The sequence below is a fragment of the Acinonyx jubatus genome, chromosome A2, assembly GCF_027475565.1.
Source record: "Acinonyx jubatus isolate Ajub_Pintada_27869175 chromosome A2, VMU_Ajub_asm_v1.0, whole genome shotgun sequence".
NCBI lineage: Eukaryota > Metazoa > Chordata > Mammalia > Carnivora > Felidae > Acinonyx > Acinonyx jubatus.
In genome coordinates, this window is record NC_069383.1 from 1,578,849 (window position 1) to 1,602,633 (window position 23,785).

At 45.2% G+C, this 23,785-nt stretch overlaps 1 protein-coding gene and 1 non-coding gene across 5 annotated transcripts in view; one reads left to right on the top strand and one right to left on the bottom strand.

The window, feature by feature from the left end:
* The window catches only part of UBE3C (ubiquitin protein ligase E3C), a 119,714-nt gene that overhangs the window by 78,820 nt on the left and 17,109 nt on the right, over window positions 1-23,785 (bottom strand). For 3 of the 4 annotated variants that reach the window (XM_053217799.1, XM_053217800.1, XM_027051260.2), the window contains exons 2-9: window positions 15,054-15,107; window positions 11,520-11,594; window positions 10,904-11,050; window positions 7,274-7,389; window positions 6,710-6,867; window positions 2,220-2,373; window positions 1,585-1,805; window positions 218-372 (exon numbers count right to left, since the gene is read on the bottom strand). In XM_053217799.1, the coding sequence (XP_053073774.1) occupies window positions 218-372; window positions 1,585-1,805; window positions 2,220-2,373; window positions 6,710-6,867; window positions 7,274-7,389; window positions 10,904-11,050; window positions 11,520-11,594; window positions 15,054-15,107 (1,080 nt within the window). The remainder of the gene's footprint in view (window positions 1-217; window positions 373-1,584; window positions 1,806-2,219; window positions 2,374-6,709; window positions 6,868-7,273; window positions 7,390-10,903; window positions 11,051-11,519; window positions 11,595-15,053; window positions 15,108-23,785) is intronic. The other variant, XM_027051261.2, reaches the window with a different exon arrangement.
* Window positions 22,515-22,596, top strand: TRNAQ-UUG (transfer RNA glutamine (anticodon UUG)). Its single transcript has one exon. It is a non-coding gene; the product is annotated as a tRNA-Gln (tRNA).

Consider the following 23,785-nt stretch of genomic DNA (forward strand, 5'->3'; position numbering starts at 1 on the left):
GTGTGGAAGAACTATCCTGACTCCCTAATGGCCGGGACGGTGACCTCGGGAAGGACAGGGCGGCAGTGGAGGGGAAGGGACTTTTTCTGTAGCGGGAAGGTTTTACAAGAATGCTTCAGTGCAGGAGTCACACAGCTAAGAAGAAGGACGGACACAAAGCTACGAGTGACCTGAAAATCAGGGGGAGTGGTCTCCGATGCAGCCCCTGGGAGCTTACCGGAGCGCTCGGCTGCTTGTCCGCCTCTTCACTCTCGTCCTCCGAGTCGCTGGCCGGGTCCTGACAGCTTGTGCTGGCCGGCGACGCCGGCAGCCGAGACAGCGAGCTCTGGAGCACCCGCAGGTACACCAGCAGTCCTTCCTCAGAGAGGGTCCCTTTGGAAAACAGTCGATGGTAACGTTTTGGTAAAAGCAAGCAAAAAGAAACTAGAAAACTCAGGTATCATTCTTCTTACACTCAGAGAGACATTTCTGACCAGAACGTATTAACATTCTAGTAATTCACGTATAGATGTATGTATTAAGATACATCAGAAAAAGATGCTGTAATTCCAGAAGAGGCGCATATTAGGAAGTTTGGCGCGAGCGGGATAACACCCCTGCGCTCACGGTTCTCCCTCAACTTTTTTTTCGTGTTTTTCTTTGTTTTTGAGACACAGAGAGACAGAGTGCGAGCAGGGGAGGGGCAGAGAGAGAGGGAGACATAGAATCCGAAGCAGGCTCCAGGCTCCGAGCTGTCCAATGCTGGGCTCAAACCCACGAACTGCGAGATCGTGACCTGAGCCGAAGTCGGACGCTGAACCGACTGAGCCACCCAGGCGCCCAGTTCTCCCTCAACTTTAAAATTCTTTTTAGTCTGTGTGGCCTCGTAACAGGTATCTGAATCAGACACTTTTTGTAAAGACTGTGTTTTTTTAAGTTTATTTATTTTTAATTGTTTCTTACTGTTTATTTCTGAGAGAGACAGAGACAGAATGCAAGTGGGTTAGGGGCAGAGAGAGAGGGAGACACAGGCTCCAGGCTCCGAGCTGTCGGCACGGAGCCCGACGCAGGGCTCGAACTCACGAGCTGTGAAATCATGACCTGAGCCGAAGTCGGACACTCAACCGACTGAGCCACCCAGGCGCCCCTAAGCTTATTTATTTTGAGAGGCAGAGAGGGAGAAAGCGAATCCCAAGCAGGCTGCGCACTGTCAGTGCAGAGCCTGACTTGGGGCTCGAGCCCATGAACTGTGAGATCGTGACCTGGGTGCTCGACCAACTGAGCCCCCCAGGAGCCCTTTAAAGATTTTAAAATAATGTCTACAGTCAACATGGGGCTTGAACTCACAACCCCCAGATCGAGAGTCACATGCTCCACCGACGCCGCCAGCCAGGCGCCCCTGAATCAGTCTTTCTCCTGTGCCTGGAAATTTTCCCCAGGGACACTGTCCAAGCTACAGACCTTCAGCAAATGCGCTCTTCCAGGAAATTCCGCCCCAGAGGCCATCTTGACAACACACACCCGCCCCTGGACTCCCTTCGTGTGACTGGTCTGCTAGCACTACATATGCGTGAGGTCAGGTAAATCCTACGCTGTATCTCATACCCAGGTAAGTCTCGCCGACAGTGAGGACAAAGAAGAAGAGCCACGGCGCCCCTCCCCCCGTCTCGGGACACCTGCTCTCCGGCGACAACAGTGCGCTCAGAAAGGGCTCGTACGGGAAAACAGTCTGCGCGTCTGCTAAGGCCGGAATGATGAAGTGAAAAATCTGATCTGTAAAAGGTGCCGCCAAAAACGCCTCGGTGAAGGCTGTAAAGACTTGTTGCCTGAGAAAGGAAAATGGAAGCTTTCATCAAAACAGGTTATTCGTAAAATCCCTGATGAAAACTAACTTTCCAAATATTCCCCTCTGAATTAAATGAAGCTGAACATCCCAAACCAACTAGGTCGCCATGAAATTTACTTAACCGCTTTTGTGCCTTCCCTACTGAGAAAACTCTGCTGCGTCTTTCGATCTTTCGATAGCTACTCAGAGGCAGGAAAATAACCAGGTCATCAGAATTAGAAATTTATGTTAGGGCACAGGCCAAACAGATAGTAATTTTTTTTTAAACTGAGTCACATTAATAAAGTAAAAATTTGACTTTCAAATCTTTATGTAAAATAGCATACTATGTAAAAGTTATCATTAGATACAGAACTTGTGACCTTACAAAATCAATAAATTATTCCATTCTCACCTTGCACCTTCAGGACACGAGTTGTAAGTAAAGTGCAATGGTTTCAGAACATTCTCTAGCAAAATTTTTGCTATAGGAACTCGAGATATATCAGAATATTCAATACTTGATGGAAGCTTGCTGTTAATTAACAAATAGAGAGATCTATAATACCCTAAAAGAAAGGAAAAGCACATATTTAAAATTTGGTACCTTCATCATAAAGAGAGGGAAAAAAGCATCAATTTTTAAATGCTTTTGATAAATATATGTCCAAATGTAAGTTAATTCTTCAACTTTTTTTTTTTAGAGACGGAGAGGGAGAGAGACAGCATTTGTGCAAGTGGGGGAGGGACAGAGAGAGAGAGGAAGACAGAGAACCTTTTTTTTTTTTTTTTTAATATTTTACTTATTTTTCAGAGAGAGCATGAACGGGAGAGGGGCAGGCAGAGAGAGACACACAGAATCTGAAACAGGCTCCAGGCTCTCAGCCGTCAGCACAGAGCTTGACGCGGGGCTTGAAATCATGAGCTGTGAGATCATGACCTGAGCTGAAGTCGGACACTTAACCAACTGAGCCACCCAGTGCCCCGGAAGAGATAGAATCTTAAGCAGGGTCCCTGCCCAGCTCGAAGCCTGACCCAAAGCCTGATGCAGGCCTTGATCTCAAAACCAGGGGATCATGACCCGAGCCAAAATCAAGAGTCAGACGCTTAACCCACTGAGCCACCCAGCCGCCCCTCAACTTTTTAATAGCTCAGCTATTGGCTCCTTTTTTTTTTTTTTTTTAAAGTTTAACGTTTTTTTAAGTAATCACTACACCCAACATGGGGCTCGAACTCACCCCCAAGATCAAGAGTCACATGCATCACTGACTGAGCCACCTAGGTGCCTCTTGAACTTTTTATTCAGGAAAAAATTAATTACATAAGCAGCTTGAAATGGCATATAAACTCCATGTGCCCATCACCCTCCATCAACAATTATCAATTATAGCCCGTAACCCACTCCTCCATTCACTGGGAAGCGAATCTAAGATATAATTATTTTAGTATATCATCAAAGGACTTCGTTTTTCTTAAAAATACCATTATGACAGGAGAGCCTGGGTGGCTCAGTCAGTTAAGTATCCAACTCGATTTCGGTTCAGGTCATGATCTCACAGTTGTGAGATCAAGCCTTTATCAGGCTCCGTGCTGGGCGTGCAGCCTGCTTGGGATTTTCTGTATCTCCCTCTCTCTCTCTCTCAAAATAAACAAACGTTTAAAAAATATCATTACGACAGCTAAAACGAATTAATAGTCATTCCTTGCTATCACAAGTATCTAGTGGGTGTTCAAATCTCCAACTTTCTCATCCTAAAATCTTATTTAACTCGTTTGTTTGAATCAGGATCCAATTAAGGCCCATATATTATGATGGTTTTTATCTGCCTCTTAAGCATCTTCCAAGTATGCAGCTGGTTTTGTGACTTCTGAACCACATGTACTCACAGACTTGAGTACGTTGGTGTTATTTCAATCCATTGCAGTCATTACCTCAATGACTCTCAAATCGTCCTATCTTTGGACAACGGAGTGACCTATGGGAGGGGGGCCCTGAGCTCCAACGTTCGCCAGGAGCACCTCCAGATTCATCTTTCCCCCAGGGACTCTTAAGTTCCTTTTAGAGGAAATGACACCTTTGGAGACCGTAATACGGGCACCAGAGCATTTACGCAGAAGTAACAACTTTTATGACCTTTCTAAACTTCTGATGGGATTTCTGGGTGCAGTAAACATCAACTCTGGTATCACCAATGATCCAAATCATTCAGTCTTTATATGTATTTGTCACTTTTTTATAAAGCAATAGGGACAATCTTCAGGTGCAGATGGTGAACATCTCAATATTGTCCAGACACATTTGGTGGTGCACATTAAAAACACAATCTGGGGTGCCTGGGTGGCTCAGACAGTTAAGCGTATGACTCAGGTCACGATTTCACTGTTGTGAGATCGAGCCCTGCAAAAGTTAGGTTTTTGCATCCAACTTCGCACTGGGTATACAGTCTAAGATTCTCTCTCTCCTTCTCCCTCTCTTTTCCTCCCCCCCTCACTTCCTGTGCTCTCCCTCTCAAAAAATAAAATAAAGTAAAATAAATAAAATAAAATAAAATAAAGTAAAGTAAAATAAAATAAAATAAAATAAAATCCATTTGCTTGGTTTACTTTATGAAAACTGTCCTACATAGATCTGTACTTGAGTTATGACCTTATGACCATAAACACTGACAACTCCGTACTCTATCTTTAGACTTTTTTTTTTTTTTTGAAGATTTTAAGTAATCTCTACATTCAACATGAGGCTCGAACTCACAACCTCGACATCAAGAGTCACCTGCTCTACCAGCTGAGCCAGCGGGGCCCCCCTCTTTAGAACTACTTTGTAACCACACCCATTTCAAACCTCATATGTTTTGATCACTAGTGAAACAGGGAAGCTTGAAGCTCCTCTGCTATGAAACTAAAAGACCTAAGTGCGTGAAAGAGATTAAGGGGATTAAGGGATACAATTTTCCAGTCATAAAATAAGTCAGTCACAGAGATTTAAAAAAGTGCAGCATAGGGAATCTATCAAGAATTTTAAAAAACACCACGTCAAGAAAATTTTTTAAATATTAGAGCATTAATGTATCAACATCAATCTAAGTAAGTATTGAAGAGATTAACTGACAGTGTGACTAGAGAACTAAGTTCAGCTGCGTTTGTTAAAAAGCTTCACGTTAAGTCACAGCTCGTAATGTATAATAGAAACTATAATTAATAAATAACGCCAAAACTTTATAGACTAATACTGTGAGGGAGAATCAGGTGAATGGAAGTAAGAGGTACGAGCTTCCAGTTAAATAAAGAAGTCACAGAGGTGAAAAGCGGAGCATAGGGAACAGAAATGTCGCGTGGTGACGGCTGGCGATCGCCCTTATCGTGGCGAGCACTGGCGCTTGTTCAGAACTGTTGCACCTGAAACTAACCTAACTGTAGGTTAGCTGTAGTTCAGCAATGAAAGAAAAAAAAGTCAGGAAGTAATTTATCAAAACAACCAAGTGCCTTTACAACAGAAGATGCTAGAAGCTACAAGTGGCGGTTTCGGTGCGAGACTTGGCACCATTTTCTAGTTCTCGGCACAAAATAATGCAGTCTTAGTTATCTTCTTTATACTTTTGGAAAACAAGAAAACTAAAGATTCTCACTGACTGCTCAGCCTTAAATCAACATGCATAATAATGCATCGACTGGTACAAAGGACCATTTCTAATTACCATTAAGTTGTGTTTTCAAAGATCAAATTGCACAAATTTCAATTACTTTTAGTTGACTCCCTAATTTTTCAACAAATGAAGTAGGGTTTCTTTCTTTCTTTTTAACGTTTATTTATTTTTGGGACAGAGGGAGACAGAGCATGAACGGGGGAGGGGCAGAGAGAGAGGGAGACACAGACTCGGAAACAGGCTCCAGGCTCTGAGCCGTCAGCCCTGACGCGGGGCTCGAACTCACGCACCGCGAGATCGTGACCCGGCTGACGTCGGACGCTTCACCGACTGCGCCGCCCAGGCGCCCCACTTTCTTTCTTTTTAAACCAAACAGTAAGGTTGGGGGGTGTAAGAACTTAATGTTTACAGTTTTTGTACTGAGGATTCAACTAGCTAGATTTAGCCTAGACTGACCCATCACCTCCAAAAAGCAAAAGGAAACTTATTTATGTTTTCATCAGTGACTACTGCATTCCAGAATCACCTATAGCTCCTCCTACCACTAAAACCTCTGAAGTCCACACCCTGAAGGGTTTGACCTGCGAGAACACTGGGAACCAGATTTTTAAATGTGTGTTTCACACCCCGCTTCACTTGTCATAAAAGCTTTAGAAGCCATGGGTGTTTCATAGTCTTTCTCCGAAACAGAGTCACTGATGTGTCTGCACAAGAATTTCAGACCCAGGTCATCATATGTCACGTGACAGGCACGCTCAGAAGGGTGTCGGGGCATAAAAGCTCTCACACCCGGTCAGGAAGCAAATCCAAACCCGCGAAGTATCTTTAACTCTCCTCCACTGAAGCGACACGAAGACAAAGTGTGCTTTTTCCTGAGAGGCTTCCCGCTGCCAGGGCTCACGGACTCGCGGCACCGCCGCTCCTACCAGCTCAGGACGCGGGAGGACCGGCTGTGGGAGGACCCGGAGGGGTTTCGGACGGCCTGCGTCCGTTTGCTTCATTCTCAAGCAGCAGGCAAGTGTAAAGCCTGCTTTACATATCCAGTGGGCACATCCCCACTGGATATGTGGTGTTCGGGGCGGGTGGAGCCCAGGACAAATCGGGCACACACCCCTCAGCGGTGCACACCCCCGGTAGGGCACGGCGCCCGGTCCGTCCCATGTGGGGGTCCAGAGCCCGTGCGCAAGCCGCGCAGAGTACCCCACCGCGCGCACTCGCACGGTAACGCCAACCCACGGCCCTGAGCCTGGCTGCTACTTACCATTTTGAATCATGTAGTGCAAAATCTGTTCAATTATGGACACCACGTAGCTGGCGTCTCGTAAAACAGGCAAGTAAGTATTCTCAGACGAAAACACCTCGAGCATTCTCATTGGAAGCGCAACATTCAAACTGTCGTCATTACAGTTCTGCAATAACCTGTAAAAAAGAAAGAAGTCTTCACGCGTGTACTGGATGGTGAACGTCACCCTGAGCCCCCTTCAATTATTCTCGCTCACTACAGTAAGGCCCGAACCACTCTGCTCTGCTAGCGCGTGTCTCTGAACAGAGGCAGGACTCAAAGGTAGACAGGAAAATAATCACACGTTCTGTCACTCACATTTTTTTGCAGTGCTTATTATGGGCCAGTCAGCATGGCGGCATTGGGTTCACGGAGAGGAAAAATGCACAATCACAAAGGGAGAAACAGACGGAAAAAATCAACGATCGCAAGCATCGTGTAGGATTCTTACAATGCCTGGATCTCTCCCAGTGCCTATCATCTTCCAAGACGCCTTCAAGACATGGCACACCTGTAGCAAGGAGCTGACTAGATGGGATTTACCTGCAGCAGAGGCTCATCAATCTCTTTATTTGAAATAAGCATGTAAGTCTCTCAGATCCATCCAACTGCTGGACAAACAGAGAGCTGTGTTTAATTAAGTTCTGATACATCCATATCTGAAACAGCAAAACATACGTATAGGTCACTCTCAATCCATAAAGGCTCACTGTTTACTGCATTGCATAACACTCCAAATTTCCTGAATTGCTAAGGAGATACTTAATCAAACATGATAAAAAGTAAATCTTCTAGGGGCGCCTGGGCAGCTCAGTCGGTTGAGCACCCGACTTCGGCTCAGGTCGCGACCTCGAGGTTCGTGAGTGCGAGTCGCACGTCGGGCTCTGTGCTGACGGCTCAGAGCCTGGAGCCTGCTTCGGATTCTGTGTCTCCCTCTCTCTCAAAAAATGAATCAACAAACATTAACAAAAAGACTCATCTGAATCTGAAATAACAACAGTTCATTTGCAACAATCAGCAATCCACAGTGAAAAATAAGTGAGAACTATAGTATTAATCATAATGTACATAAGGATATCAGTTTCTTCTTTTTACTTTTTGCCTCTGTCTCTCCAGCATCCTTTCCTTTTGGATATTCCCCTTCCCTAAGTCCATGAAATTTGGGTAGGAAAGGCAATCACAGGGCCCCACTACTCCATGTGGGATGCCAGGCGATGGAGAAGGGAGAGATCCTTTCACAATGTCGGTATTCGTCCAATCATCATGGCGTACCCTTTAACTATCCTACAGCTTTACTTGTCAACTACGCCTCGGTAGATTTGGGGGGAAAAAAAGTCAGGGATGTGGCCAGAACTGCCCAGTCTCCCGGACACAACGACTGGTCAGTGAACTCCGCCGATGCTGAGTTGGATTTCTGTCTGACTTGCACCCCGGAGGCCTACCTACTATGGGCGTGGCTACCAGAAATGATTTCGAAAACTCAGGACTTAACAAGGAATCTCTTCTACTTTCTCTGCCACATTTTCATAAAACTGTTTTTTGTTCACTTCATGAGACCCATTGGAACGAGTTAAAATTAAGACGGCTTCTTAAATGTGGCTACTTATCAATGTGCCACATAACCTTCCCTCTGCCTGTTATCTTTAAGGCGTTTCTCCTCTGACAGGAACACTTATTTCATATAAAATTGTTATCAGACAAAATATTCACGCAAAAGCTTTTTTTTTTTAATTTTTTTTTTAACGTTTATTTATTTTTGGGACAGAGAGAGACAGAGCATGAACGGGGGAGGGTCAGAGAGAGAGGGAGACACAGAATCTGAAACAGGCTCCAGGCTCTGAGCAGGCAGCACAGAGCCCGACACGGGGCTCGAACTCACGGACCGCGAGATCGTGACCTGAGCTGAAGTCGGACGCTCAACCGACTGAGCCACCCAGGCGCCCAAAAGCATTTTTTTTTTTTAATGTTCAGTTTTGAGAGAGAGAGAGAGAGAGAGAGAACATGCAAGTGGGGGAGGGACAGAAAGAGAGGGGGACAGAGGATCCGAAGCGGGCTCCGTGCTCAGAGCAGATAGCCCGACATGCGGCTCGGACTCACAAACCGCGAGATCGCGACCTGAGCTGAAGTCGGACACTTCACTGACTGAGCCACCCAGGCAGGCGCCCCGCAAAAGCGTTTTATAAAACAAGAGCATGTCCTAAGTTTCGGGAAAATCATTTCTGTGACCCATTCCAAGTATGAACTTGCCTACACACAAGCTTTCTTCACGAGGTGTCTGGAGCTAACCTGTCCGTCTTTTCTCAGGAACTAATAGGATACAAGACTTTCTGCCAATCTGACATGCAGTTCATTCTCAATTATGTGCCGTCTAGTAACAAATAAAATAGCATGTACTGTAACTAAACATTAGAAAAATCTAAAGGGCAATTATAGAAACTTCAAGACTAAGGTGCAAATATATTAATCAAGTAATTATGATTCAAGTTGCCTATGAAATAAGAAAGCCCAAAGCAGTAGTGACACTTAAACACTCTGGACTGCGTTCGGATACTGTATTTTACAACCCTGACAAATGTACCAACGGCATCCGAAAGGCTGTACTATCACTACTTTAAACACTTAACTTTGCCTAACTTATTGTTATTATTTCCTAAACGCAGATGCGTCAAGTTTTAAAAACACCTTATTCACCCTTTCTTGGGAACCCGTCAACTGAGGATATGAAGGGAGTAAACCAAGAAAGCAAAAAGATAATGGAATCAGGAAGGAGGATCCAAAACTGAAGCAAAGCGAGTGACTTTCCCAAGATAATGAGAGGCAAAGGATCCAAACTGGTGCAAAGGTTTCGGAAATCCAAGAATAGCTCCGGGGAAAACAAAGCATCAGACTATCTGACATCTTCAGTCACGGAAAATTACACTGAGAAGCATCATAGTCCTGTCAAAAGTGGAAGACGACTTTATCAAGAGACCCCAAGAAAATTAAACAAAAGTGAGGCAATTATTAACTCCAGAATAATTAAAGAAAATTAAAACCAAACACCAGATCCACAATAAAGTGTCCCTTTGTCCTCTGTATTTACATTTCCTCTGGGGATTTTCTAGTATATATGGTTGGAGCGTGGAAGACTGACTTTTCATTGTGTACCTCGTTTAATATAATCTGAAATTTTTATTACAAGTAAACAAGAATTTCCGAGAATAAATACGTATCTAACTGAACGAGTTACACAGAAATCTCTTAATATGTCCTGAGAGACGACATAGTAACAAGTTACATTTTTTAAAAGTTTATTCATCTATGCATCCATAGGTATTTTTCAACACTGTTCCTCATCACTGATTACATCAGAAGCCTATAAAATTTTAAAGTACTACAATTATATTCTGAATTTGTTTTTTAGAAATTAACTTTAATTGTTTAAAATTTTTTTAATTTATTTTTTTTTTAAACTTACATCCAAATTAGTTAGCATATAGTGCAACAATGATTTCAGGAGTAGATTCCTTAATGCCCCTTCCCCATTTAGCCCATCCCCCCTCCCACAACCCCTCCAGTAGCCCTCTGAATGTTTTAAGAGCAAGGCCCTGTAGGTCACAGATTCATATTAAAGTATTTACAGGGGCACCTGGGTGGCTCAGTCCATTAAGTGTCTGGGACTCCTGATTTAGGTTCAGGTCATGATCTCACCATCTGTGAAGTCAAGCCTGGCGTCTGGCTCCACACTGACAGCACGGAGCCCGCTTAGGATTCTCTCTCCCTCTCTCTCTGCGCCCCCCCCCCTCAGTAAATACACTTTAAAATATTTACAGATAACATGCTATGATATTTAGGTGCGCATCACAAGAGTGACTGAAGGCACAGGTATGTGGGGCTCTGGGTGAGAGAGGTGTTGCTGACTACCAACGCTGAGTAATGGGTACGTGGAGGATGGCTCACCAGATTATTCTACTTTTTCTTATATTTGACATTTTCCATAATAAAAGAAAAAAACTACTGAAAATTTCTATCGCTCTCTAAGAGGTGAAACGCAACACCACAAAGATGACCTACCGTGGCGGGCTGAGGGAAGTTCAGAAAGACGTAGGCCTTTGCAGGGTCATCTGGCCCCGTTAAAAAAAAACACCGGAAAATCCATAAATAAGGATAAGTGAGAACACAGTTAACACTCACCAAACGTTTTGAGTCTTCGTTCTGTTTGTAGAAAAACAGAAGCCGCCTCACCAAAAGGGTAAGGTTGGGACCACTGGCAATGGAGAAAGTGCCACCGGACTGCGAGGCGCTGGCGTAGCGGTCAAAGGCGCTTCTCTGGATGGAGTGCTGGAGACGAGAGAAACCACACACGGGCGTGACGGGCGGGCGGGCGGGCGGCGCGGTCCACATGCGCCCTGGGGTCTGCACGGCGGGGGCGCAGTGAGGGGGCCATGATGGGGCAGCTCTTGGGAAAAGGGGAAATGAAACCCAGAAACCCTGGATTGGAATAAAAACCCTCCACTCCCCTAAAATGGTCTTCCGCCGCCTCCTTCCGCTTTGATCTTGAGCTGCAGCCCGTGTTTCTATTTTTATTATTTAAAAATCACCTCAAAACTCCCCTATCTGTAAATCTTTACGTAAATATAAACGAATACGGTTAATTTCTGGGGAAAACGCTATTATCAACATTAACTGTCATGAAACAGGTGTACTAAAATCCCCACAAAACGATTCCACTTCTAAGACTCCGAGGCCCTATCTGAAACAAACTCTGGCAGGCCTTTCCAATTCTTTCTCAGCTTGAAAGCAAACTTACTTGCTGTTTCCGGTCTCGATAGCCTCGGATAAATGACTGTATGATTATTGCATTTTTCAACCTTCGCCTTTCCTCCTGCATGACGAAGGGAGGAAGGAACAATTGGTCGGAGTGAATTGACATTTAGCTAGTAAAGACTTAAAAAAAAAAACAACTACAGAATTTACATACCACAAAATTCAATCTTTCAAGCGTACCGCTTACCAGTCTTTAATATCTTCAAGGTTCAACTACCACCACCATCTAATTTGAGAATACTTTCATCAGCCACTCCACACCCCGTTCCCATTAGCACTCGTCTCTCGTTCCCTCTCCCGGGTCCCCCCACATCCGCGGCGACCACTGACCGAATTTCCGTCTGCACGGGATTGCCTATTCCGGACATTTCTTATCGTGGAGGCAGATAACGCGCGGCCTTTTGTGTCAGGCCTTGTTCACCTGGCACGACGTTTTCAAGGCTGAGCCGTGTCGTGTCACGTGTCGGTACTCCACTACTTTTTACGGCCAGTACGTACGGTATTTCCTTGTGCGGCCGTCCCACGGTTTACCATTTACCGCCCGACAGACACTCGGGTGGTTCCCACTCTGGGCTGCTGCGAACATCGCTGCCGCACACACTCATGTCAAAGTTTTGCGTGGACACGGTTACGTTTCTCTTGGGTGCACGCCCACGACCAGGACTGGCACGTGAGGAGCTACCGGACTGTTTGCCAAAATGGCGACACCACCTTCCACTCCTCCCAGCACAGTGAGACTTCCAACAACAACTGCGGTTTTCAATACAGGAAGGAAAACGGACGACACGAACATCAATTTTAAAAGTCACTTTCTCATTTCAAAGCGGAAACTCTAGTTTTGACTGACCTAAGACTGTCTTGAAAATTTCCAGTGACCTAGCAAAACAAATTTTTTTTTCACATCATCGCAAGCAACGTAGCCACCACCGCTTGAAAGTCTACGACGCGCCAACCCCGAGACGCCTGACAACCTTAGATGAACGTCACTCCCGGTTTCATGATGCAGAAGCTGAAATTTCCATAAAGACCCCGGTGCCGAAAGACCTAAGGGGGTCAGGATTCACACTCAGGCGTGACACTAAAAGTTGTGCCCATCTTACCACGTGACACTGTCTCATGCTATGCCACCTGGCAGGTGAGTGCCACCTGCCAGGCCTGAAAGGCACACACACACTCACCCAGAAGACCAATCAGGTCGCGCAAGCGTGCTTTCTGAGCTTCAAGTGGTTACAGCGAAGGAAGCCCTGAGCTTAAACCTAGTTTGGGACTCTATTCACTACTACGATGATTCTAAGAGCACCTAATTAAAGACCCATATACTGTCCCAGGAGTTTTCTAACTATTTTTATGCATTCGGTTGTTCACCGAGGAGGAAGTCTTGGTGACATCCCAGTGTCCTGGCTGGGACGGGACCTAACGGCTGCATCACAGCTGGACTGGAAACAGATGGATCCTGACAAGGACTGAAGACCAGCTGTAGATCAGCTCGACTCTGTATTATTTAAAGGCGACCCATCCCTCTCCCTACTGCCGGCCAAAATCAAATGCAATGCTTTCCAGAAAGAAGAGATCATCATCGACAGCCTGCAGATCTCTCTTCATTTTGGAATACAGAATGTCAGTATTCAACCAAAACAATCGGGCAAAAGACAAGAACTAAAAATCAAGAGGACAAACAACAAACCCACAGGTGATCCAAATACTGGAGCTTAAAAACTATCTTTAATAATCTACAGTTATATTCACGAAATTAAAAGACAATTAAAATTAAAATGTTCATAAAATTAAAAGAATCAAAGAAAATTCTACAACTAAAATAAAAATCTGATCCACAGGTTAATGGATATTATGTGACAATCAGACACTGGTAAAGAGATAATCTGTAAATCAGAAGTTAGGTCAGAAGAAATACCCAAACCAAAGCCGAAATATTCAAAAGGATAAATATACAGAAGAGTACGGGATAAGGCCAAGGTCAAATACATAAGTAATCTGAGTCCAAGAAGAGGAGAGGAAGAATGGAGCTAAAACACTATTGGAAGAGATGAGAGCTGAGAGTTTTCCAGAAAAGATAAAAGACATTAACCAATAAATGGTCATTTTCAACTGTGAGCAATTTTACCACATTTGGTAACTTCTGGAGACATTTTTGGTTATCTCAACCAGAGGGAGGGAGTGTTGTGGCATCTAGTGGGTAGAACAGAGGCCCTGGAGGCTGCTACACACCCCTCGATGTACAGGATAAAGCCCCACAACAAAGAATTAATGAGTCCAAGATGTCAACAGTGCTGAGGGTGAGAAACCTGGCCTGAAAGTCTCCATATTTGCTGCTTCCTGCACCAAGAAAGTTCTTCCTCCAGCTTTCCATAGGAGCTTCTTTTTCCTCCTTCAGGAATCCTGCTCAACTCTCTACCCAGCTCAGAGAGTCCTTCCCTGAATGCCCTACCCGAAAGCAGGCCTTCCCAGTTATTATCACCTCACTCTACCTCACTCACAGCACTTAGCACCGTCTCAATAGCTTGGTGAATCTCTGTGTTCTATAACCACACAAGAACATTATCCGCCCTTTTTAAGTTTTTTTTTTTTTTTTGAGAGAGAGAAGAAAGTGTGCAAGTGCATGATGAGCGGGGGAGGGACAGAGAGAGGGAGAGAATCCCAAGCGCCCAGAACATGGTCTTATTTACTATCTGTGTCCCCTGTAGGCAGAGCAGTCCCTGGAATGTAACAAGCTCTCAATTAGTATTTCTTAAAGGAACAAATGAATTATTAGAAAACAAAATAAAAATCTAGAAAAATAGGCCTAAAATACCATAATTGCCGATTAATCAATAAAATAAAGCCACTGTCCCCAGAAAGATGAAATGTAAAATAAAGAATAAAACGGGCGCCTAGGTGGCTCAGCCAGTTAAGCATCTGACTCTTGGTGTCATGAGGTCATGACCTCAGGGGTCGTGGGACCGGGCCCCGTGTCGGGTTCTGTGCTGACAGCACGGAGGCTGCCTGGGATCATCCTCTCTCCCTCCCTCTGCCCCTCCTCCACATGTGCGCATGTGTGTGCACTCTCTCTCAAAATAAATAAACAGATATTTAAAAAGAGAAAGAATAAAACAACAAATGTCACAGCTCCTTTCATCTATTTTACTTGTTCACAAAGAGTTATGGTAACCGCCTTCAGAGTGAGTTTGCTTCTTCTGCTTGGCAAAAGATGAGCGTTATATACTAAGTCTTTCCAGATCTTCTGGAAACCATATCACAAGCAAGCAACTGAACTTTATAAAAGCCTGTTTTCCCCCTGTATTCTGGAAACTGCCCTTGTAGTCCATCTTTTCCACAGTGGTTCCAGAATAAATTACTTATTATAAAATCCAAAAAATCCAGAAATGTTTCTAAACTTTCATAGACGTAAAAATATGTATATATGCATATGCATACCATATATATAACAGCAAAATCAACCCTTATTTAAATGCTATGGAAAAATGTTTATCTAAAGAGACTATTATAAAACTGTTTTTACCTCTCTCTTTCTTCTTTCTTCCTGAGTACGATGTAAAAGAGAAGCCTTTTCTTCCTAAACACAAAAAGAGAAAAGAGAAAGGTTATAATTTCAAATTCTAAAATGCTCTCATACAAAAATCATAGAATGTTTTGACCCAAAAGGGATTCTAAGCATCATACAAACATTCTGACTTAATGAGAAATCTGAGCACAGGAGGTTATATGGTTCCCTCCTGCCAGATGACAGATCTAATTAAAGTTAGTATTTTAACTAACAGTAGTTTTCCAGGAATTCTGATTTCTTTACACACACAAGAGACTTCAAGTGAAACCAGAAATATCTGAATAATGTCAATGCATTATATCAATGTCAATATCCTGGTTGTGATTATCACACTAGTTTTGCAAAATACAACTCCCAGGGGAAATCAGGCACTGCAAACAAGAGAGCTTTCTGTATTATTCCTAACAGCTGAACATGAATGTACAATTATCTCAATAAAAATTTTGATAAAACAATTTCTGTACTGTTACTGAATGTTAAAAAAAATCTTTTTTCGTCATAAGTAAAACTAAATTTTGAACAAAATTACTCGGTATGTAGAAGGAACCAAAGCAATCAATGGGAAAGTTAAACATTCCTAATAAAATACAAATACATAAAGACAACTCTCCTCTCCCCCAAAGTGTTCCAGTTTACAGTGAATGGGCATTTTATTTTTACAAATGTAATTCAAACTAAAACTAACAGTCCAAGACATTATATATGAATCATTACAAAAATAAATACATTTCTTAACAAAAACAAACACACCATCAAAATAGTGTCAGAAGTAATTAAGCCAATTAAAAATTTTTTTAATGTTTTTATTTATTTTTGAGACAGAGAGAGACAGAGCATGAGCAGGGGAGCGCCAGAGAGAGAGGGAGACACAGAATCCGAAACAGGCTCTGGGCTCCGAGCTGTCAGCACAGAGCCCGACGCGGGGCTCGAACTCACGGACCACGAGATCATGACCTGAGCTGAAGTCGGACGCTCAACCGACTGAGCCACTCAGGCGCTCCAGTAATTAAGCCAATTTAAAATTATACATTGAGAGGGGCACCTGGGTGGCCAAGTCGGTTGTGTCCGACTTCGGCTCATGTCATGATCTCCTGGTTCAGGAGTTTGAGCCCCCCCGCCCCCCGCCCCCCGTCAGCTCTCTGCTGTCAGTGCAGAGCCCGCTTTGGATCCTCTGTCCCCCTCTCTCTACCCTTCCCCTGCCTGTGTGTGCACGTGCTCTCTCTCTCTCCCTCCCCAAAATAAATAAACATTAAAAAAATTATACATTGATATGTGAATCAACAGTGTGCAGAATGAAAAATTTCTCACCGACAAAATTGAAACCAAAGAAATAAATCCAGGGCACCTGGCTGGCTCAGCCAGTAGGCCATGCATGCGACTCTTGATCTTGGGGTCATGAATTCAAGCCCCACGTAGGGAGTAGAGCTTACTCAAAAAAAAGGGGGGGCGGACAGTGGTGCCTGGGTGGCTCAGTCGGTTAAGTGTCTGACTTCGGCTCAGGTCATGACTTTATGGTTTGTGGGTTTGAGCCCCGGGTCGGGCTCTGTGCGGACAGCTCAGAGACTGGAGCCTGCTTCAGATTCTGTGTCTCCCTCTCTCTCTCTGCCCCTACACCACTCATGCTCTGTCTCTATCTGAGCCTCTCAAAAATAAATAAACATTAAAGAAAGAAAAGAAATCCTCCATTTTCCACTATAGAAAATTTCATTTCTTGGGGTGCCTCAGTGGCTCAGTCGGTTAAGCACCCACTCTTGATCTCAGCTCAGGTCATGATCTCAGTTTGTGGGTTCAAGCCCTGCGTCAGGCTCTGTGCTGACAGTGTGGAGCCTGCTTGGGATTCTCTCTCTCCCTCTCTCTGCCCCTCCCCTGCACACGTGTGCACATATACTCTCTCTCAAAATAAACTTTAAAAAGATTTTTTAAAAAGAAAATTTCATTTCTTGAATTTCAAATAAAAAGCCTTTATCTACCACATGTTCAAAGTCAGAAAAATATTTTGTTTTAAATTTTAATTAAAAGGAGTAGGGAGAATGGAAACTCTATATAGTAAAAAGTGCAAAGTTATGATGCTCAGAATTATGGACAGCTTCTAGAGAATAATATAGACCAATTTCTAGCCATTATCCCTGTGTCCATAATTTCTTTTCCTTCTATCTCCATTTGTCCAGATTTAATATATGTTCATTATTTGGTTACAGCTAAAGAGCTGAGATTTCTTAAAATGGTATACCCTGGTACAACTATGAAAAAACATATTTCGTGTCTGAAATTAAACAAGCCAAAATAGTCCACGCTGGTGAAACAGGCACCAGATTTACTTGCCCACACAAACGAGCTCATCATCCTCACTAACCCCAAAGCCCGGTACCGCGGGCTCCAGGACTTCATGGTTCCCTCCACCTTGCTGCTCTCATTTACTTCCACATCCAGCAAGCGTATGTATCCAACAAATGCTTACGAGATGACTGATGAGCACTTCCTTTAAGCAGAACAAAGCAGTCTAAAAGACGCAGTGAGCACACCAGCTGAAAAGCACCTTTGGGTTCCAGCAACACAGTACCGAGGCATCGATAGCTTCGAAATCAAAACAGGTGCTAGCTATCAAAACACACAACTAGATTCTAACTCAATACTAGAATTTCTTACAAATTCTATTTAAGTCTGAAGCTTATGATGTGGGAGGCGCCACACAATCACAAGAGACAGTGCTGGCCGTGTTGACGGTTGAGTATTCTTAACTTCTCATGGCCTGTAGGTCAAATTCCCTGGACACGGGACATCGTATAAACATGAAGGTCACTCCTCCTACCTGTGCTCAGGGGCTATACAGTCTCCTACTCAAAAGACAATTCATTTAAAAATAATAAAGGAAGTATAGCAAGCAATCCAAAATACTGGATATACAGACACACACCAAAGCCTGATATGTAACTTCAACAATAAAATTGTACTTTGGAAACTGAAAAGGCCTTTCAAAGAATACTCATGCTCCTGAAATATCCTGCAGGAAAAAGAAAAGGGGCTACAGGGAGGGGTCAGCCAAACTCGCACATCAAGTCAGGCACACCACAAAGTCAACTCTAAGAACCGCACTGGCTGCCACCAGCACTGATTTGTCCACACCCAAGCACCGTGCCCTACACAGGAGGGACGAGGGGAGGACACGGGTGCAACACGCAGAGGCCAACATGGACGGAGGGCTTCCCTCGTCGTGGTGTGAAAGTGGAAGGTCCAGGACCTGAACACGGGTGGGCTAGAACTTATTAACCCACTAAGCAGTAGACCATTTACTTCAAAAAAGAACATTATTATTTTACATTTTGAGAAATCAAAAAAATTCTTTGTCTTCATAAGCCATAAGTAATTTGGAAGATATACCAGAAAGGAGGCTGATGGGGAGAAGGAGGCCACAGAAAAAAGTCTTAATCACCAAAATCTGACAGAGTTCAGAAGTTCAGAGTTCAGAGCACAGGATACAGAATGTCTAGAAAAGGTGAACTAAGTAATCAGAGCAGGACACAGAGGCTGCCGTAAAAAGCCAGCCCAGCACAAAGGAAAGGGCGACAGACCACACAATCGATGTCTATAAATTACGTAGATCATCCCTATGCAGCCCCTGAACAGTAACCAACTTCCAGATCAGGGCCAGAGCCGCTCGGCGTGGTCCCCATTCAAAAGACATTCAAATGAGGCACAGGAGGAATATCTATTCACTCAGCAGGTACTCAGCGAATCGTGTATCATGCTAGGCCCTAGATATTTTCAAAGTAAGTACGGCACCTGCTCCCCAGGAGCTCACAGTGCGGCGGGAGGACAAAGAAGCCTGCTTACTGAGGACGCGCTGTGTGCCAGACGCCGTTACTCAGCAGTAACCCTGAACAAGGCGGACAGTCCACCCCCGTGCACCGAGGTACAAACAGGGTCCAAGCGCGGGGAAAGAGGGGTGCTCTGCCTCAGCCACTGAGGGACCGCTAAGAAACGGCAAATCTGAGAGGCAAACCTAGAAGGAGGTGTTGAGCAGGACGACGAGATGGGAAACCGTGCGGGCGGAGGGACAGCGCACGAGACAGCTGAGCCGGGATGAACCGCACTCGGCGATGACCGTGGGAGAGTCCGCTCCGGGCCGAGGATGGGCCCAAGGGCTCCAGCTCTGGCTGCGGAGCCCACACCACGGCGGCAGGGATGGGAGGGAGGCGATGACACCCTCGCAATTCAGGGCCACGGAGACGGGGGTGCGCCTCGTGAGTTAGCAGGTAACAAAAGCAACAGTTCAGCTGAGACCCCTGTGACTCCTTCTGGATCACGTCACATCAGGCTGCCGGCCCTTTAAAGCCAACAAAAAACTGCAACCTATTCTCAATCGTTTCCTAAAAGATCACTGAAGGTCAAATATAAGAATCATCTCTTCTCGGGGCACCTGGGCGGCTCAGTCGGTTAAGCGTCCGACTTTGGCTCAGGTCATGATCCCACGGTTTGTGAGTTCGAGCCCCACGTCGGGCGGTGTGCCGACAGCTTGGAGCCTGAACCTGCTTCAGATTCTGTGTCTCCCTCTCTCTCTGCCCCTCCCTGGCTCGCACTGTCTCTCAGAAATAAATAAACACTAAAAAAGAAAAAGCAAGCAAGCAAGCAAGCATCTCTTCTCAATGCTCATTTAAATTAACCAAATCTATGTAAAACATTACTACACTGCCCTTATTTTCTATTTCGTGTTAGTCATCCTATCAGAGAACCTAGTCTGACAACCACCAATGTCCTCTGAGGGATCAAGTTCAAACACAGCCTTAGCATGGGGGTATCATGGCTAAAACACTTCTCCCGGCTCCTCATGGGCCATCTCCTGGTGCTGCCTCAAGCGCATCTCTCCCACGATCCCTAGGCCTCAAGCCCTGCTCCCTTCTGCCCAGGGCGGCCCCACTTCCCTCCTGACCCCAGCACGCACCCAAGCCGCGCTCGTCTCGGGTGAGACTCCGCTTAAACGTCCTCTCGCCCACGAAGCTCCCCCTCGGAGGCCACCGTCATTCCCGTTCCTCCACACCATCCGCCGGGAGCTCGCCGAGGCGACGACGGCCTCAGCGCAGAAGACGCTCGTGGAAGGGCACGGAGCACGCGACTATCTGCGCTAGTCAAAACCACGGAGGCAACGTGGGTGTCACCCACAAGGACGCGGCCTCCGCCATGGGCAGATCACCGTTCAACACGCCATGCCACGGAGCGCTAGCCACTGAGCGCTGGCGTGGGCACAGTTGGTCTGGGGAGGAGTGCACTGTCAGCCCTCCGAGCAGAAGATCAGAGAGTAAAACTTGAACTCCATCAGTTCCAGCCGCAAGTAAGGAATGATCCGAGCACAGGGAGGTACACGTTGGGCCCCAGTCTGGGAACGAGCAGGCGCAGACCGCGCGGCAGGAGAGGAAGCAGCCCTGCGGGGCCCAGAGCCACACAGGCGGAGGGCCCACGGCCGCGCCCCTGCGGACCAAGCTCTAACCACACAAGCCTGACAATGTGAAATATTTAGCAGGGTCTAGATTTACAGGGTTTTATCACTTATAGATAAAACAAAGTGTCTATTTAAAGAGAAAAATGTTTTTTATCTTAATGCACCTGCAGAGAGGAAAGAGTAAAGGTAACTTTAATTGTATGTTTCTCCTTCAATAAATTATAAATTCCTTCAGAACAAGGCCTGTGTCTTGGTGTTTATAATCCCGATATTTAGCACTGTGCCCAACTGAATGAATGAAGGATTAAATTTAGAAAGAATAAAGGTACAACTGGGAAACCTGAAACTGGAAAGATTTTAAAGTTGACTAGAATGCAAAATCACTTATCTATTGAGGCGGGTATTAGAAAGGCCCTGATCTGTCTACCAACATTTAGTGCCACCAAAATCGGAATAGTGGCCAAACAAATCCTAAATCCAACCAATAATTCCAATGTTCTAAACTCCCTCAGGAGGTCAACAAATAATTTCAAAATGTTGTAAGTATTATAAATCTCATCAACATTCCTTACTTAATCAATCACTCTTACAAATGTTGGTGAGCCCAACTGCATCTGGAAAGTATGACTGCTCAGGTGGACGGGCCAGCTCCTCTGACCGCCAAGCTGCCCTTCTGGACACGCTAAACCCGCCCGTAGAGACAAGTGTCTGAACACGTCCCCACAGCAAACCCTGACTGAGCCCACAGAGTAACCCACACCACGGTGAGTCCACGGTCAGTTACGGCAGAAAGCAGGGGTGGGGGCGGGCGGGGGAGGCGGCAAAGGTGGGGAGTAACGGCCACACATGCCACATCGTCCGCAGTACCCAGGCACAGAGGCTGGAAGGTGGAGGACGGCACAGGGAGGATCACGTCTGGATGCACCTGGACAGAGGGAAGAGTGAAGAAAGGTGACTCCCGGCACGGAGCCCCCTCCCCCTCCAGCAAGACCACCACCTACACCAGCGTCTCAGGGACACTCCTCTGCCACTGTCACACGCTTTAGCACAGCTATACCATCCGCATCGTTATTCACTTAGTATTATTCTTTAAACTTTTAAAACTTTGAACTTTGGACTAATTTTAGACAAAGTTGCAGAAATGATATAGTGAGTTCCCTAATCCCCTCGGTCTCTTACCCTAGTCCCCCTTCATAACCAGACTGCAATTAGCAAGAACAGGAAATTAACATGGGGCCAGTATCACTAACCGAACCACAAATTTCATTAGAAATTTACCAATTTTTATACTGAAGATCTCTGCCTGTTCTAGGATCCCATCCAGGGTCCTACACTGCAGTTAAGTCCCATTTTTTTCCTACTCCCTATCGATCTCTAACAGTTCCTCCACCTTTACCTTTTACATCTTGGACTCTCCTCCTCAATCTGAGCTTTTCCAATATTCTCGTACAATTAGAGAGAGGTTATGCAATGATGATGCCCTTAGACGTTACTGCATACGGTAAAATACATCAGCCATGCCTCCATACTTACATAATCAAATAAATATATAAACAAGACAGAAGAAAAATCTCTTCTCACAGAATGCAGTTAATAAAAGTAGGAGAGAGGAAAGGTATCACCAAACACCACAGTAGTAAACACTGCAGACAAGAGCTACCGAGGCATGCTGAAATTAGTGGGCAGAAGTTTGAGGAAAAAAAACAGGATTTGCCTGATCTCAAAGTACCTCCTCAAGCACTTTATCAACTACTACGGGACAGACAGCAAACGTGGAGAACCCCGCAGACGCCACCCAGGTGACCAGGCCCACCAGCGCGAAGGCACGAGGCCATCACGAGCCCTACGGTACTGCTGTCTTGAGCTCCAGTTCCTCCTAAAACTCAACACCATGAAAACAAAGCTGCATTCTTACATTTCAAATCAGCTAAATTAAAAAGGAAACACTGGATTACAATTATCAGAAACTAAGTTCCTGGGGCGCCTGGGTGGCTCAGTCGGTTGAGCGTCCGACTTTGGCTCAGATCATCTCATGGTTCGTGGGTTCGAGCCCCGCGTTGGGCTCTGCGCTGACGGCTCAGAGCCTGGAGCTGCTTCGGATTCTGGGTCTCCCTGTCTCTCTGCCCCTCCCCTGCTTGTGCTCTGTCTCTCTCTCTCTCAAAAATAAATAAACATCAAAAAAAATTTTTAAATAAACAAAAGATAAAAATTAAAAAAAGAAACTAAGTTCCTCAAAGCAAAAGAACAGTTTATCATCCCAATAAAGGAGTGTGAGGTGCTGTGTAAAGCTTCAGAGGAAGATAAGTCTATAATTTTATTTTTTAATTTTGATATCGAACACCACAGAGAACACAAACTCACATGTCCATCATTAGATCAGGCAAATGTTATTTATTCCCCTTCTCTGACAGAATTGGATTCTGAAAATGAATTCCTAACCAGAACACCAGGTGTGGCTATGGTTCAACAAACTTCAGTTTCAAGAAAGCGTCCAGGGCCCGACCTTCTGAATGCGCCCTTTTATTTGGTACTAGTCTCGGGGTGATTTTAGAAAAGGGATGGGGCTTGTGCCCACCCACTCACCCCGCTCAGGGTCACCTTCACTCAACTCTGTACGCATGGTATTTGAAGTACTTTCTTCAAGTTTTTCCCAATTCTTTCCCCCACAGTCAAGATGTACTTCCCCTGGCTCAAGGTAAAAGGTTTACATCACAAAGATCTGACGCTCCTCTTGAAGTGATGGACAAGAGGAGACCTTTCTGCTCTCAGGATGGAGAGAAGAGGGTGCTGGTCATGACTGCCCCCATCTTCACAAAGCTAGAGGACTAAATCCCCTACGCAGGAGTGACGAACGGACGCTCTGTTAGGTACTCCTCTCAAACACGGGCAAGGGACAAGACTGCCCTTCGGCTAGGAGAGGCTCTAGCTTCTGCTGCGGGACCTCGCTGGACCAAAGCCCCTACTGGACCACCACGGCGTCTGGCCCAGCTCTGCTTTTCCACAACACCACACATCACGTCTATGTTCCTGTCTGTCACAAAGTCATCGACGGATTTTAAAAGGTTAAGAAGATTAAAAGAGGAGCTAGACAAAAGTTAGACTTGTTTACTTATTCAGCTCGTGTTCATCTCAAAGCATCAGTGAGCACCTCAGTGTGTACAGACCAGCTCTGTCTTCCCTGGAGACTGAAAACTGGCCACACTTGTCTCTAAGTGATCCGCGAACTGACTCACTGGACAGTGAGGTTATTTGC